The 16,039-nt window shown below is 36.0% G+C and overlaps 2 protein-coding genes and 1 long non-coding RNA gene across 3 annotated transcripts; 2 read left to right on the top strand and 1 right to left on the bottom strand.

Annotated features, from left to right (window-relative positions):
• Positions 1-2,869: 2,869 nt before the first annotated feature.
• On the top strand, positions 2,870-5,315 carry LOC131025823 (uncharacterized). The gene is made up of 2 exons (XR_009102188.1): positions 2,870-3,298; positions 3,727-5,315. It is a non-coding gene; the product is annotated as an uncharacterized LOC131025823 (long non-coding RNA).
• Positions 5,316-7,582: 2,267 nt separating this feature from the next.
• LOC131025808 (uncharacterized) lies at positions 7,583-12,549 on the top strand. Its single transcript, XM_057955598.1, is given in 8 exon segments — positions 7,583-8,073; positions 10,772-10,831; positions 10,908-10,990; positions 11,724-11,788; positions 11,861-11,894; positions 12,017-12,041; positions 12,044-12,086; positions 12,290-12,549. Coding segments are annotated over 8 exon segments (705 nt in total). The 5' UTR covers positions 7,583-7,769; the 3' UTR covers positions 12,381-12,549.
• Positions 12,550-12,790: 241 nt separating this feature from the next.
• LOC131025812 (uncharacterized) lies at positions 12,791-13,858 on the bottom strand. The gene is made up of 2 exons (XM_057955602.1): positions 13,597-13,858; positions 12,791-13,512 (listed from the first exon to the last, which is right to left on the bottom strand). The coding sequence occupies exons 1-2, from the start codon at positions 13,654-13,656 to the stop codon at positions 12,943-12,945; spliced, it is 630 nt and encodes a 209-aa protein (XP_057811585.1). The 5' UTR covers positions 13,657-13,858; the 3' UTR covers positions 12,791-12,942.
• Between the last annotated feature and the right edge of the window lie 2,181 nt (positions 13,859-16,039).

Genomic DNA, 16,039 nt, shown 5'->3' with positions numbered 1-16,039 from the left:
TAGGTTAATATATCGTGTATGGTTCAAGTTCTAATAATACCCTATTCTTAGGTTCATCTCATTTGAGTATTTCTTTCTCATTTTTGAGTTATCACTTTACACTACATTAAATATGAGTTTTCGTACATTTACACTACAATCTTATCCTTTTAAATAATTGTGTCGAAAAGAAATAGGTCAAGTGAAGTGGGACGAAGAAAGTATGTAGTATCGAATTTGAATCACAGATACACATTAGAAATATGGCATGCAATTGAGCTTTTTCGTTCTTTTTTCAAATATTTTGTTGAGGGCAAAATTGTAAAAATCAATGTAATAATAATCCTTCTTCTACAAAAATTTACAATTCCTTCCAAATACCTATTTTTCATCTCTAATTCTCTTGAAGAAAATAAAGGAAAGTAGACAATAATGTTGCCACGTTGTGGGACCTGCTCCATGCGTAGCAGCATCAAACAATGGTGGCTATGAGTGTGTGTTCTCGCCTGAAACTTTGGGGAAAATGAAGAAGGGGGGTTTTGAGAGTGCGAGAGAGAGGTTGGTCGTGACAATAGTTTATGTTCAAGTTCGTCGAAAGTCAGAGAAGGAACAAGGTGTGGAGAATTTTTCTGTCGAGAGTGATCCCCTTTGTAGAAAGAGGAATATGCATACTACTGCAAAGAAATCTGCATATTTACAAATAGAAACGTGCATACTTTAATACATAATATAAAACAAAAACCTACATACGTTAAAACAAAAATATGCAGATCTCCCACTCTCACATTTCTCTCTCTTTATCTTATTCTCGAATATTTCTCCCTCGTTCTCACTTAAAATTCAGCAAAATCAATCTCATATGTTGATTCTTTTGTTTCGTGTTGATCTATTGTTTTCTTTCGAATTATGAAGCTATAAAGAAACAATCTAATCAAGAGAACAAAGTACTCTGAAGGAGTCAATCTTATATGCTTATCTATATAATATATAAAACACCAGTTTAACGTAAACTTTTTCCCACCAAATTTTCTCTTTCTTCATCTTTCTTTTTCAATTTTGCTTCTTTTTTAAAAATCATCAATTTTAATTCATAAAAATATATTCAATATGGATGTTAAACTAAAGATAACGAAAAGATCTTTAATTTGATGTAAAATATATTCAATATGGATATTTTCTCTCCTAAATCCATTCTTTTGAATTTCACGGTTATATCTTTTCCCTATTTCATTCCCTTTTCTTTATTAATTTAATTTTATTTTTATAGTATTTTTATTAGACATCATTTTTAATATTTATGCGACTAAAAAGATTAAACTTATAATTTGTTCATTTTAGAACTCTTTAGCTTAAAAGTACATTTTAAAGGTGATATTTAGATTTGTATAAATTTATAGGAGTAAATCTTAGAATATTATATGATACATAATGATACTCATTATCATTTACTTGCTTTTGATATTTGATGATTTTTATATTTATACACAATATCAATTATATTTACTTACATTTAATATGTATATTTATTTATTTAAAATATCACTCACTTTTAATATTAGTCGTGCATCGCACGAGCGGGCGTACTAGTTTGTGTATAATCCATATGTATATTTATGTTCAATCACATGCAGATTACCGTTTGACATTTTTTTTATCACATAACAAATTGAGTTTCAGTTATACCCTTATTACAGTAAAATTAGTGACCATCAACTTAAAAACGCGAAAAAAATATGGACCATAGGATCAATGAAATAGATGGCTGAGATTGAATGGGTGTTTGGCTAAGCTTATTTTAATAGCTTATAAGCTCAAATTTGAACTAGTCTACTATCCATCGTGGGTACGAGTTAACGTACCCACATCTTAGGTGGCAATGTCGCATGTGCAGAAGAATCAACTTAATTTGATTCTATTAAAATAACTTTCCATTCTATATAAATTATTAGTGTTTTATCTCATTGCCATAAATAAAATAAAAAATCTTGACCATTACAATAGATATTGCCATAACAAAATATATAATCTTGCCAAACCATTATATGAAAAAAATTCTCAACAATGTCTTACGAATCCAGTTCCAAGGATAATGCCGGAGGCGAACGATTTTATGACGATGAAGTGGTCGCGCTCCGAGCAGAGGGCCAAGGATAATGCTGGAGGCAAATGATTTTATGACGATGAAGAGGCTGACTCCGAGCAAAAGGCCTTGACAGAGTGCGTGACGAGATACATGCACATGCCGATCAGCTCGTCACCAAAATGGCCACGATCACGATGATCTTCAATGGCAACACAGCCTTCTTTTCATAGCAGCGGCACAACGAGTTGGACCTCGCTAGAGAGGTGATCGAGAGAATGATGAAGAAGATGATGAATGCGTTTATGAAATCATATATGGCTTCACCTTTTCAATTTGATTTTTCTTTTCTACTATATCTTTGTGTAAATGAAATTTACAACTATATAAGTGAATTAATCGTTAACAATGGAAAATATTAGAGTAAATATAACTTTAAACCCCAAATTATCTTCGCAGTATCAATTATACTCTAAATTATTGAAAATATTTTTTAAAATATTGAATTATCAATTTTGTATTAGTTGTACCTAGGGATGGCAGTGGATCCTGGACCCGGTCCAGATCCGTGGATCCAAATCCGATTTTACGGATCTGGATCTCAATTTTTTGGATCCGCGGATCTGGATCCGGATCTAGATCTCATTTTTTAAAACGGATCTGGATCTTGATATTTGAGATCCGAATCCAACCCAGATCCGACCCGTGGATCCGATTTAATTTAAAATATATTATTTATTTTTTATATTTATTTTATTAATAATATTAGATATATTAAAAATTAAAAAAAAATTAGAATTACTTTGAAAACCTAATGTCTAATTCATCTCTCTCTTCCCCTCTCGGTTCTTCACCTTTTCTCACTCCTGCGCCGCCTGACCTCCATCGCTCGACTCACTCCCATCTCCTTCTCGGCCTCAGTCACGCCGCCTCACCTCCATCGCCGGTCGCCTTCTCCAATTCGCTAGCCCGCCCGCCGCCGGAGAAATCGGGAATAGCAGCAGCAGTGCAGCACACTCCAGTTCGTGCGACTCCAACTGCTTCACTCCAATCGCCGGTCTCCTTCTCCAATTCGTCTGCCTGCCGCCGGCGAAGGCGGGAACAGCAGCAGCACGCTCCGGTTCGTGCGACTCCAGTCCAATTTTCCTCTCGATCACTCCAGTTCGGCTCGCCGCCAGACTCCACCGTTGCCGTCGTTCAGCCATGAGCTTGTCTACCACAGGATGCTCTGAATCAAATGTTAGATTTTGATTTTGAGCATGTTTATGACTGAAATTTTGATTCTGATTTGAATTGATTTATATTCGAAATTTATGAATGTTTTGTCTTAGGTTATTAGGTTCTGATTTGGATTGTGAATTTCTTATTTATCTTATTCAAAATTTATTGTTAGATTATGAAGTTATTAGGTTATAATATTCAAAGCAGAAACTAGAGTTGCATAAGCTGCTGCCATGGTTGTTTTGGAGTTGAAGAGAATATGAGATGAGAATGAATTTGTATTCTACACATACAACAATCAGTTTTTCCATCTGTGGCTAGCCCGTTTGCTAGTTGAGTAACACTACATAGTAGGTTTGCCCGGAGTGCCATGACGAGATAGAGGAGGCATCTTATAATGGTTTAAGCGTGTAAACTAAAGAGTCATTTCTTTTATCTCTATGCAGGGTCCCCTGCTATACATTACAGGTGGTTCTCGTTTTACATTAGCTTGCGAGTTAGTAGACTCGTATTTTACCACTTGCTCAAGCATTAGTGTTTCTTTTTCACACAATGAGGTGATCCCTATATGTTTCCTATCTCAGCATACTCTGGAGGAATCACGAGAGGCCTAGATGTTACTTACTTGTGATTAATGACTTTTATTCTTAGGAAATATAATTTGGATTGGGGAAGACTTGTTCTCGTAGACTTATGGATTGAGATTTGTTTATTTTGATAATTTGATGACTTGATTTTCATGATGGATATTAAATGTTGTTGATTTTGTACAATATTTTTCATGATGGATTTTAAATGTTGTTGATTTTGTGAATTTATTTTTGAATTTAATTTGAAAACAGTAGATCCATGGATCTAGACCCGCAGATTCGTGGATCTGACGGATCGGGATCTGGATCCAAATTTTTTAGATCCGCGGATCTGGATCCGGATCTGGATCTGGTATATGAAAACGGATCTGGATCTGGTATTGGCCAGACCCGGTGCAGATACGGCCCGTTGCCATCCCTAGTTGTACCCTTCATCCATTTTTCACCCTTTGAATTATCATTTTGTAAGGCATATAATGACATCGTTTTGTATAATGTAGGCTAAAAAAATAATGATTTTAAATATATCATGGCATCCAGCGAGCCACGTCAAATTTTCGGATATTTTTTTTTGAAAGAATGGTACAATTGATACAAAATTGATAGTTCAAGTTTTTTAAAAAATATTTTTGATAGCTCAAGATATGATTAATAGTGCAAAAATAGTTTGAGGTTTAAAGTGATATTTACTCAAATAACTATAGGAGAATCCTTTGAGATGCACATGTGACGAGCCCATTTTTTTTGCTCTTTTTGTACGTCATTTAGGTTTAGATCGACTCTTTTTTTCGTGCATTTTTGTGTCTGGGAGGACATATGTTATGCAACAGGACACGTGAACAGGATCTTGGTCAAAGCAGACTGTATTATGCAAAAAAAAGCAAGGATTTGAAGATCATTCATGGGCACAACACTCATGCACCTTTTGCCAAAACCAAGTACCGTGTGGAATCCAATCATGTTTAAGGGCAAAGTCATGAAGCATACTTTGAGCAAAATTTGGGCAAAGACGAGCTGGACTTTAAGCGAAAATTGAAAAAAGCGGCACACTCCATCAGCAGAAGGAATGAAGAAGACAGATATCTTATTACTTTTTATAGGGAGATCCGATGCGATTACTTGTCAAAGAATGAAGATGCATATCCGATTGGGTTGATCATACAAGGCAACAAATCTTGCAACCCTAGTCTGCAGCCCAAGGTCCACTATACCCTCTATATAAAGTTGCACATCCCTAAGACTAAAAGAAGCATTTAATCTTGAGATAGCTGAAAAATTCACAATGGTAATCGTTGGAGTACTTTAGGTCGCCGTGACTGCTGCCATGGCTTAGTTTAGTTTATATTTATTTTGTTTTTATTTGTTACGATAGATGTGTTGGTGTCCACCATAGATTGTTTTAACTCTAGTACTTGTTTATTTTAGTTCAAGTATGTTCTATTTTATTTATTTTGTGTTCTTTATTATCATTAAGTCTATGTAATAATTTGAAACTTAGTTTGAGCTAAAATCAAGTTAAGTATGAGCATGTAAAATCGTAAGATCTAATTTGAGCAAAGTCATTGTGTGCATGTGTTCTCGAAGCATTAGGTTTGAATCCTATACAATCTGGACAAATCTGAAATATTAAGCGACCGATAATGTTTTGGGCAAGGTCGAGTTTAAAAATAATAATCAGGTCAAAGTGTAGAGTTCTCTCACTCTGAATAGTGTGATTGGTGCGGGTAGGTGCTCGTATGCCTTTAGGCATTCTTTTTGACTATTTGGGTCTGCTACCCTTTATGTGGTTTGGGCAAACCCACGAGACTACAATTTTACGTGGGGAATCTGACCAGATCAGAGGGGTGGAACAAACCAATTCATCCCAGAATGTAGGGCACCTATAAGGGTTGGGTGAGCATATGCTCATGACACCATGATATATGGGGGCACATCTCACTGACCAAACGCCTTATAACCAATTATAAACGGGCACAACAAATACACTTACACTTATGAGCGATGACCTTGCCCATACCTAACGTGATTGTGCCCAGACCAGGTTTTAAAACTCAATTAATTCACAACCAATACTAGTTATTAATAATTGTGAATTCAAGTTTTATAGCTTGAATTCACAACCAACTAAAACTTGAATTCAAAATTATAAATAATGTTGGATATAAATTCAAACTTTAAACTTCGAATTCACAACCAACACTATTGTTGATTGTAAATTCTAGAACAATTAGTTGTTAAAGATATGGAAAACAAAGCTGGTCGTTACTCGTGATTTCTCGCTTCATTCACTAATTTTTCATTTCATTTGTTAATATATGATATGAATTGGAGTCGATTGAGGTTGAATTTGTGAATCCCAACTCTATAAATTTCCATCTCACTCAATATGTGAATCTACCTCCATCAATTTCCATCTCAGGACACTCACACGATCAACTTATCGACGTGCGTGCTCTTCAGCAGCAACGACGCACCCGACGCCACGTTGGACAACAGCCTGATCCCGGAGCTCCGATCGGCCTGCCCAGTTAATGGCGACGACAACAACAAGGTGGCGCTTGACAAATCTAGTGCCCTATTCGACAACAATTACTTCTGGAATATGGTGAACGAGAGAGGAATCTGGTGAATTAGGTGCTGGTTTCCGGCGATTCAGTGACGTCCATGACCAAAATCATAGTGGAGCATTGTGAGATAGATAGAGTGTTTCAAGCTTAGCCAAAGAGCCAATAGATGGTGGAATGTTGGGAGTGGGGTTGTTGTAGTTGATATTGAGGGCGCTCTGCAAATTCTTAAGTTGTTGTTTTCTTTTGTGACTTCTCAAACGCAATGATTCATATGGGAAATATCAACTCCCTAACCGGAGGGGCCTCGTAGACATCGGCGAGGCGATGACAACGATCCGATAGAGAGGCAAATTTGAAGTAATTGTGATAGAAGATTGTCACTGCGAATGTGAATGTGATATAATAAATTTTAAGTTTTTTATGTGAAGTGTAATACGGTAAGTTTGACTAACTTTTAAGATTTTTTTTGTCAATACAAAATTTTTAATTTTGTTATTTTAATTTGGACATTTTTTAAGTCCATTCTTCTATTTGTCTAACAATTATTCTGTCATACAGTTTACTAAAATTCAAAACCAATTTTTTTTTTCACCTCATGGCCAAGAGTTTATTTTGTTGCCTCATATTGTATTAATATTATGGGTTAATTGTATATAGGATTATTAAACTTTCAACAAATTCTCATTTTGCACATGAATTTTAAAATATATATTAAAATTATTTAACTATTAGTTTTTTTTTTTCATTTTGCATATTCATTCATGTTTCGATTAATCTTTAGACCTGAAATGATGTAGTTTTCATCAAACTATAATACAATGTCAGTTCTATTTTTCCACATGATTGTATTGATGCCACGCGAGCATATTTTTGCTAAGTAGATATATTTATGCCATGTTACCAAGAAGAAAAATGGGGAAATATGCAAAATAAGAAGAAAAAAAAATAATAGTTGAATAATTTTAATAAATATTTTATAGTTCATGTGCAAAATGAGAATTTATTAAAAATTAATAATTTATATGCCATTAACGTTAATATTATTATATAGTACTTGTTTAAAATTATTTAGGAAAGAGAATGCACATATTTTTTTTAAAAAAAAACACCTAAAATTATACTGGCCACTATTTTCTGTTCTCGAGCTAAAACAAGAAAAAAGAACAACAGACACAACACAATCGAGCTCATTCATTTCTTCAAATTTATGTGTCGCACTCCAAATTTCCCAAAAAAAAAAAAACAGAATATTACGATTTGGCAAGAAAAGAAGAAACTTTAATCCCTAATTAAGATTCAAATCTCTTTGCAGGGTTTATCAGTAATTCGATAATGGCAGCAATGAGAGCAGCACCTACCGCTGTGATGCTTGCTCGATCAATCTTCCGGCCTCCGCTTCATACACAAGTCTCAGTTCGTTTGTTTCGCGGTACGTCGCCGGCCGGCGGCGTTACCGCGCTGCGGTGGCGAACGCCGACTGGTTACTGCGCTGTGAGGTGCCATTCTTCAAAATCCGGCGGCCAGGATAAGAAATCGCCTGCGCGGCTGGTGGAGGTTCAGCGACTTTTGCACGAAGCAGAGGAGCGGTATAAAGCCGCCGGAGGCGGAGCCGAGCCCATTCCTCAAATAACTCTAGGTATGGATTTAAGATACGTGAGTTTTAATGTTTTGTTTTCTAGTCTTGTTGATTTTTCTTTTTGGAATAAGTTTCTTTTGCACTAAGTTTTTGAAGAAGAATGATTAATGAGTTAAGTCGTGAAAGTCGAGTTGTTGTGAATTGTGGTGTGGTTTACTAGGACTTTTAATTTCTGGTGCATCGTGCCGTGCATAATCAATACAACAAAGATTTTGTAGTAATTGCCTTGATTGGAACGGTATATGGCATGAACGGACGGCGGCTAAGCTGAAACAAATTGACTGAACTGTTTGTAGTAATGAAATTAAAAGGAGTTTTATAAATTGCAGATGAAAGTCATGTCATTATGTATAATGCACATCTCCAAACTGTTTTGGATTTTTCTTTTTGTATTGTTGCATTTGCTGGTCCAATTTGTTGGAATCTTGTTTATTGTTTTCCCTCTAGTAATCCTTTCACTAATACCGCCATTTGGTCTGTGCCTAACCAGATTACTTGAGTAATGAGTTTGAAAGTCCTAGCTCATTTGAAGTTACCTGCTAGGCATCCATTCGTTTTCAGTTTCTTTTCAGTTTTCTTATGTATTCTTTGTTTATCTGCAAGTAGTTATCTGTAACTACACAAGATCCATGGTCTGAGTTACAATGCAGCTGGCAGATCATAATTTTCCACTGCCACCTGGGAAGGCCTATTAACTTTGGCCAATTTTTGGTACTGATAGGTTCCATTAAACATCCTGGAGGGTAGCTGTAGTTTCTTATTCAATCTAGAAAATAAAATATGCTGTTAAACAAATACTGACTATTCGGTTATTTCAGTTTGTTTTGGTCGTTCCCTAATTTTCTTTTGAAACGTAAGAGAACATAAGCATTTTGATAACACAGACAACACACAAATACTATGGCTTGGAGCTCTAGACTTCCTATTCTCTTTTGGGTTAATATGTCCAGTAAGAAAAACACTCATGAAGAAAATGGGCGTCCTGCCCCAACCCAGGAATCATACATAAGAGAAGAACTTGGAAAGACCCACTTACAGAATGGACCAGGTGAACACTAAAAATGATGGAAAGATATGAGGAACAAAATTTGAAAGCAGAATTACATATTTTTTTTTTTGGAATTAGAATTACAAGAGGTATCTAAATATAATTAAATAAGCAACCCGCACGCAGGCGGGACCTCTACACCACACAAAGGTGGAAAAATAACTGCACGCAGGCGGAACTACTACCCACACAATTGAACCCAAGACCTCTCACAAAAGAGAGTCTTTGGGTGTCTCAGCGTTGCCACTTGAGCTAGGCGTCATTGGCAAAAGCAGAATTACATATAAAATTACAAAACTAGAAAGTTGAAATCAATTGGTAACTGAACCAACACACTTACAGAACAAGGCATGTCATTTTCAAGAGTATTCTACCATAATAGGAAAATTATGGCTGAACTGATTGAGGTACACACAACAATCTTGCATCGAGTTCTAACTTACCTAATTACAAATGGTGGCTCTGGCAGAGAGCTGGGACTCTGGACTGACTACTGAGTGACTCAGGCAAGCAGCAAACGGGAAGGGGCTAACAGCAATTCTATGAGGCTGCGAGAGTCTAGGACTATGGCTATGGAGGGAGCCACATCGAGACTGTGACTTCGACTTGATTGGCGATGGCAATGGTGACGGCAAGGATGATGGGGGGGGGGGGCAAGCGACTTTGGGAATAGGGTCAGATTGTGAATCGAATTGGCTGTTTGGCATGTTTGGCTGTGACAGTAAATAAAAATTAAAATAATATTATTAGATAGAAATATAAAAATATATACTCCCTCAGTCCCACAAGAGTGTGCATCACTTTTGGTGGCACAGGTTGTAATAAATGTTAGGTGGGGGTGTTATGACTATGAGTGGAGGAAGGGACCAACTTTTATTGTAGTGTTGTGATAGTAAGATAAAACATAAGGGATTTTTGGTGGGCCATATGTCGTAAAGTTGTGATTAAGTTGATAAAGTGAGGATAAAAAATAAGGGGCCCGTGTCCAAAAATGGGAAATGCACACTCTTGTGGGACATACCAAAATAGTAAAAAGTGCGCACTCTTGTGGGATGGAGGGAGTATAATATTAATATATACTTATTGTAATTCACTTTTTCCAGTCGGTTGGTCAAAAGAATACCAAACCAACCAAATTGCCGATATTTGTTTTAAAATCCAACTAAACCGAACCGAAAACCAAATTAACTGAACCGTTTTAACTGAAATGGGTTTGTTTTGGTTTTGAATTTTTCGGAAAAATGCTCTCCCCTGGTAAATCATCTTAAACTTCTTTAAAACTGAATATGTGGAAATTTTCTTCGATTGCATACATCTGCTCATTTGAATGATTATTGGAGGCTTGGAGCCATAGCATGTGGCAACTTTTTGCTATATTGCATGTATGAACAAGCTCTTCCTATCCTTATGTTTTTGTATCCGCTGTTGAGTGCAGGTTAGATAGCTCTCTTGCCTTTTCATCTTGGCAGCTGGATTTCGTAACAACCTGTACCCCATTTTGTTGTTGGCTGCGGATTTTGTTTTTCTTGTTCTTTTCCATTCGGGTTTCCATCTGATTGGTTGTGTGAAACTTCGCAATTGGTTTCTGATTTACCCTGTGGAATGTCTGACTTCATGGACATTTTCAACCCTGTTCTTTTCTGTATGCAGATCATGTTTCTGTAAGCTATGCCAGGAGTAGTGGGCCTGGAGGGCAAAATGTCAACAAAGGTGTGGGATGCCTCATTTTTATCCATAAAGTCATGTTTAGTTGGCTGAAATGCTAAGTAGGTTTCTATATCTGCAGTAAACACGAAGGTAGATATGCGATTTAATGTAAAAAAGGCACATTGGTTGAGCGAATGGGTGAGGGAGAGGATAATGCAAATGGTGAGGTTTTACTTTCTAATTTCTTATTTCCCACATTATTTGATTTTGAAAAGTATGTGTGTTGCTTGCCTCTCATGTTCTATTGCAGTTTCTTATGGTGCTCACCCTTGGCACTGTCCCCAAAGTTTTTTTATGACTGCTGTTTTGTTTATTCTATATGCATGTTCTAATTGAAATATGGAACATCATGATGGAAATTTTTTGACCGTGTACGTCCCATCAAATATCTGGTTTACACTTCGAGTTTTATGCAACATGAAACAATTTCTTTCAGGTTTAGGGCATCATCATATATTTAGTTAGATCAAGTCAGAGAACAAGATGTTCTTTTCTATCCTAAGCAAAAAAGCTCTTAGTTATCAAACATAAGATAATGTACTTCATCTATCGATTTAATCAAGTATCTGCTTGCATTGCATGATCTCAATTTTTTTTGTTTAACATCGTAGTTAATCAGGTTCAACCAAACTTTGCTATGTGAGAATGTGGTCTTATTTTTTCTTTTGCCACTGACGTGCTCCTTAAATGTTCATGCTGCATTGAGACCCTATCTTTAAACATCTGTAGCTTTGAATCTATCCAGCATCTCAGCAGCACTCTCACGCACCTTGTATACCCTTTTTTTATTTTCTCTGTAACCATTAAGAATCATCTAATCATCTCCTGGTTCATATTTTCTTTTGGAGATAATCATCTTTCTAATCGTAACTTATATTGGTATTATTGGTGGCAGGAGAAGAACCGGATCAACAAAGATGGGGAAATTGTTATTTCGTCAACAAAGACTAGAACTCAAAAGTAAAACTTACTTGCTACCCCTTTCCTTAAGCAACCAGAGCAATTGTTTACGTTGTATTTTGTTTTTTGTAGGGGCAACATTGAAGATGCATTGGCAAAACTACAGGTAATTATTTAGGAAAAAGATAGATATGTAGAAGCACGGTTCCTTTCTCATAAGAATGTGTTGAAGTAATGTTGGCTTTGTGCATTGAGGGGAAATTAATTACTAGTTAATGAATTGTGTAGGCGATTATCGATGCTGCTTCATATGTTCCCCACCTCCTTCGCAGGAGACGGTAAAAAAGATAGCAAAACTGTAAGCAACTCTTGCTTTGCTTTGATCAAACTGCAATTTCATTCGTGCACTTGTTAACTAACTATTCCTTTCTCACCTCACTCCAACCTATCGGTAAAACGCTTCCCCGCCAATGGGGTTCGAGTCACCTAGAGGATTAGCGTGTGAGCGTGTTTTTATTTCTTTTGTTATAACTATTTTTTTTTCTTCACTCGACTCCAAAGGTCGGCTATTGGGGAGCAAAAACGTCTGGACACAAAGAAATCCCACTCGCAAAAGAAAGCACTACGAAGAAGCCGAGACAGTTGGGACTAATCTCTGATTGTTAGATGATGATGTTCTACACAGCAATCTATCTATCTTGTAAATACATATCTTAGATGGCCTTCCAATTTACACTTGTTTTGTATTTTGATTTAATGTCAACTGCATAATCAAGATTTGCTCTATTACTCCAAATGGAACATTTCTTTTGAACCCATCATTTTCTTAGACTGCAATAGCCCCTCACGTAATTGTAATTTTCTTTTTCAGTGCTTGTTTTTAATCAAATTTAGGTGCATTTACCACTTACTCCATTTTCACTCGTTTATGTTTGGAAATTATATCTAAAACGATAAAATGATTCATCCTCTCTCTCTCTCTCTATCTCAATGAGCATCAGGCTTAATTAAGCAGAGCCGCTAATGGTGGGTTGTGTAAAGAGAAATTATGCAATAAACAACTAAAAAGTCAACTCTAATCCCTCAAAATTATATACAAAATTGTAGTATAATACAATAATACAAAAGAGAACAAAAGGCCAAAAAACAAGAAAAAAGAAAAAGAAAAAAAGAAGAGAAATTTCCTGACGCTAACATTTATTGTTACTAACAGTTCATCTCCTAAAAACTATCTCTTCGCCTGACCGCCTGTCAATGTGCTTGATCCACCGGCTCTGTCCCTTGCCGGCGGCGGCGGCGGCGCCGACATGCGCGATGTGCAGCCCGTTCCCCACGGGCAGGAACACCGACCGCACAATCCTCAACTTCCCTTGCCGCCACCTGAACTCGTCGACGGCGGTGGAGGTGGCGTTCTTGCACACCACAACCGCCCCTCTGTGCCCTAATCTGGCCGCCCTCAGAATTCTCGTCAAGTCGTTGCGCCGCCAGTCCGCCACCAGGAAATCGATCCCTTCCAGCCCTTCCATGGCCTCCTCGGGGCTCCCCACCACCACCTCGGCGGCGCGGCCGGACTCCCTCATCGCCTCCACGTACTCCGCCTTGGACTCCTCGTCGGCCACCACGCAGATATGCCTCCCTCCGCTGTGCTGCGCCGCCACCGACAGGCCGACGCTGGCGGCGATGGGCCCGCCCCTCCGCCACGTCTCCACCAGCAGCTGCGCGTTCCACCCGGCCGCCATGGCCGAGACCAGCTCCGCCGCGCTTGATTCGTCGAAGATTTCGCACTACACATCACAACATGCAAGAAAGAATTCAAGTTCGGAAATTGATTTGCAAGAAATACTTATTTGTTAATTTTATGTGCTTACAGATTTGACGGTGTCGATGAGAGCTTTTGACGCCGTCTCCGGTGACCAAACGAGCTTCATTTTGAAAGGCAGTTTTAGTTGTGGCTTTTGTGTTGGTGTTGAAGTTTAGCTCTCAAAATAGAAATTAGGTTTTAGAAATGAAGTTGGAAGAGAAATGAGAATTAATAGTGACAGCAAAATCTAACGTGGAGAAATGGGATTTCGTGCGGAATCTGCCTCTGCTCTTATCCTGTTGATCGCTTAATCTGATTATCATCCCATTTATTAACATATTGCAATTTGACGATTTTTATAGTCTGCAAAATTTAGCAAGTCAATGGAATAGTTATATGCATTTGGTTGGCCTAGCAAATAATAACATTTTTTTTATATAATTTACATCAGCAAATAATAACATTTTAATTTACGGATGGATGGTATTGGAGCGATTTTTTTTTTTTTTTTGAGAATTTATTGGAGCAATAGTTGTTTCCAAGAAAATTGACAAATTCACAATTTTTATGAATAGTGACAATTTCTTTGAAGAAAATACATATATAGTAATTACTATAAATAAAAGTGACAATTCTTATTATTAAAAATAATGGTTATTTTAAAGAAAAGCAATAGTATCTTTTATAAAAGTGGGCACTCTGTGATTGTTATTATGTGCGTGTGTTGGTCTTGTGATAGAGAAGTTAACACATAAAGTCATATATCTCAAGTTTGATTTCTATCACACTATCTTTAAAATAATTGTTCAGTAATCAAATATGTGATGGTTGTTCTAAATTATTAACAATGATTCGTATCAATTATCTAATATATATACATATACCATTCCAGAAAAAGTATCATTTTTTTCTTGTGTGCATGTGTGTATTGGTATATTGATAATATGGTTAATACGTGATATCAAAAGTTTCAATTTTGAGTTTAATGTTACGCGACTTTTTAAAATATTTGTTTTTCCTATTAAAAAAAGTGACAGTTTCATTATGAATTAAAAAAAAATGCAAACATCAATTGTTAAAAATTGAATTTGTGACATGGAAGTATCTGCAATGGAGGTTGTCGGGTAGCTAGGATTTGAAAAAATAAAATAAAATGGTTGCATATATAAGTATTTTATTGTAATTATCCATATGTTAGAGTATATCTCTTAAAAAGTCAAGTGAGGGGCATACAAATATAGGAGTTTCCTCATAATTCTTAATAATATTATTATTATTATTGAGAAAAGATGAAGTATCATTATTATTGTTTTCCTCTTGCATGACGAGGTAAAGGAAATGAAATAGGTTAATTAGTACTACACTTTCCGCAATTAATAGTCATTTTCATATACAGCTTATAATAAAGTTGACAAATTGAGTACTAATTCGTTCTTGGATATAGTTGTACCTTTTAGCTGTTTTTGGAGCGACAAATTATATCTTTCTGCGTAATTTCCTTTTTTTTTTAAAAAGCACAAATTCTTGAAACTTTCTATCTACAATTTATAAATGGCGGTTTGGTCGGTTTCTTTTATCATTTTTATCATGTGGTATTACTATGAATCAATTATTAATGGATCCACATATATGAGATGATATTGCAGAGAATGCACATAACTAGCTAGATCAAGGTGGGAATTAATCCCTTTTTTTCTCGTTTTATATATACTCCGTATAAGTTATCGATCTGCTTAGTTTTGATTCTATCGAGTGCACATTATCCAACTAGGTTTGATCAAATAAAAACATCTCTTAAGGTACAAATTACAAACATCTTTTAATGTACAAAATAGGGGTGGTAAACGGTTCTGTTCGATTAAAATCCAATCGAATTTTCGATTAATAGTAATCGAAAATCTTCAAATTCATTAAACGTTAACTGAAACCAAATAGAGATTCGCTTAACTGATTAGGCTAACCTATACAACGTGCAAGGTTTTTGATTTCTATTTAAATGAGTAAATTGCAAGATTTTTAATTTTTATATATTTAAATGAGTTTGTATTGAAACTCAACCATCCGATCTTAATTGTATGTGGTTGTGGATTTAATTAATCATCGATTGGAAACAAGTTTAAAAAGCACTAATGAACCAATTGATGTTTTTATAACTGAGATATTTTAATTCCATTCACATAATTATGAGGTTTGGGAAAAATTTGCCTTATAATGAGTACCACTTTCGTCTTCGTCTTGATTAAATGAACGTTCATATTAATCGCAAAGAATTCTTTGATTCTTTCTATGAGAATTGCTAGTGCTCGTCCCATCCGTGAAAATGAATGTTTTATTATATTAGGGTGTGTTTGTTTTTAATTTATCCCTCTAACAAAAAATTATGCCTTTAAATGTCTCTTTTCTCATCCCATAATTTACACAAGAGAGAAGTTCATCACTATTTTTATTTTCCTTATTTTCACTTCAAGGAGGGATAATATTATCACACCAAAATGAAGGGATAATATTAT

This window comes from Salvia miltiorrhiza, chromosome 1, assembly GCF_028751815.1.
Source record: "Salvia miltiorrhiza cultivar Shanhuang (shh) chromosome 1, IMPLAD_Smil_shh, whole genome shotgun sequence".
In the NCBI taxonomy this organism is placed as follows: domain Eukaryota; kingdom Viridiplantae; phylum Streptophyta; class Magnoliopsida; order Lamiales; family Lamiaceae; genus Salvia; species Salvia miltiorrhiza.
This window is presented reverse-complemented; position numbering and strand designations above follow the sequence as displayed.

Coding starts and splice junctions, on each gene's coding strand:
- LOC131025812 (XM_057955602.1), bottom strand. CDS start 13,656: ATGAAGCTCGTTTGGTCACCGGAGACGGCGTCAAAAGCTCTCATCGAC. Junction 13,513..13,596: donor TCATCGACACCGTCAAATCT/GTAAGCACATAA, acceptor TGTGATGTGTAG/TGCGAAATCTTCGACGAATC.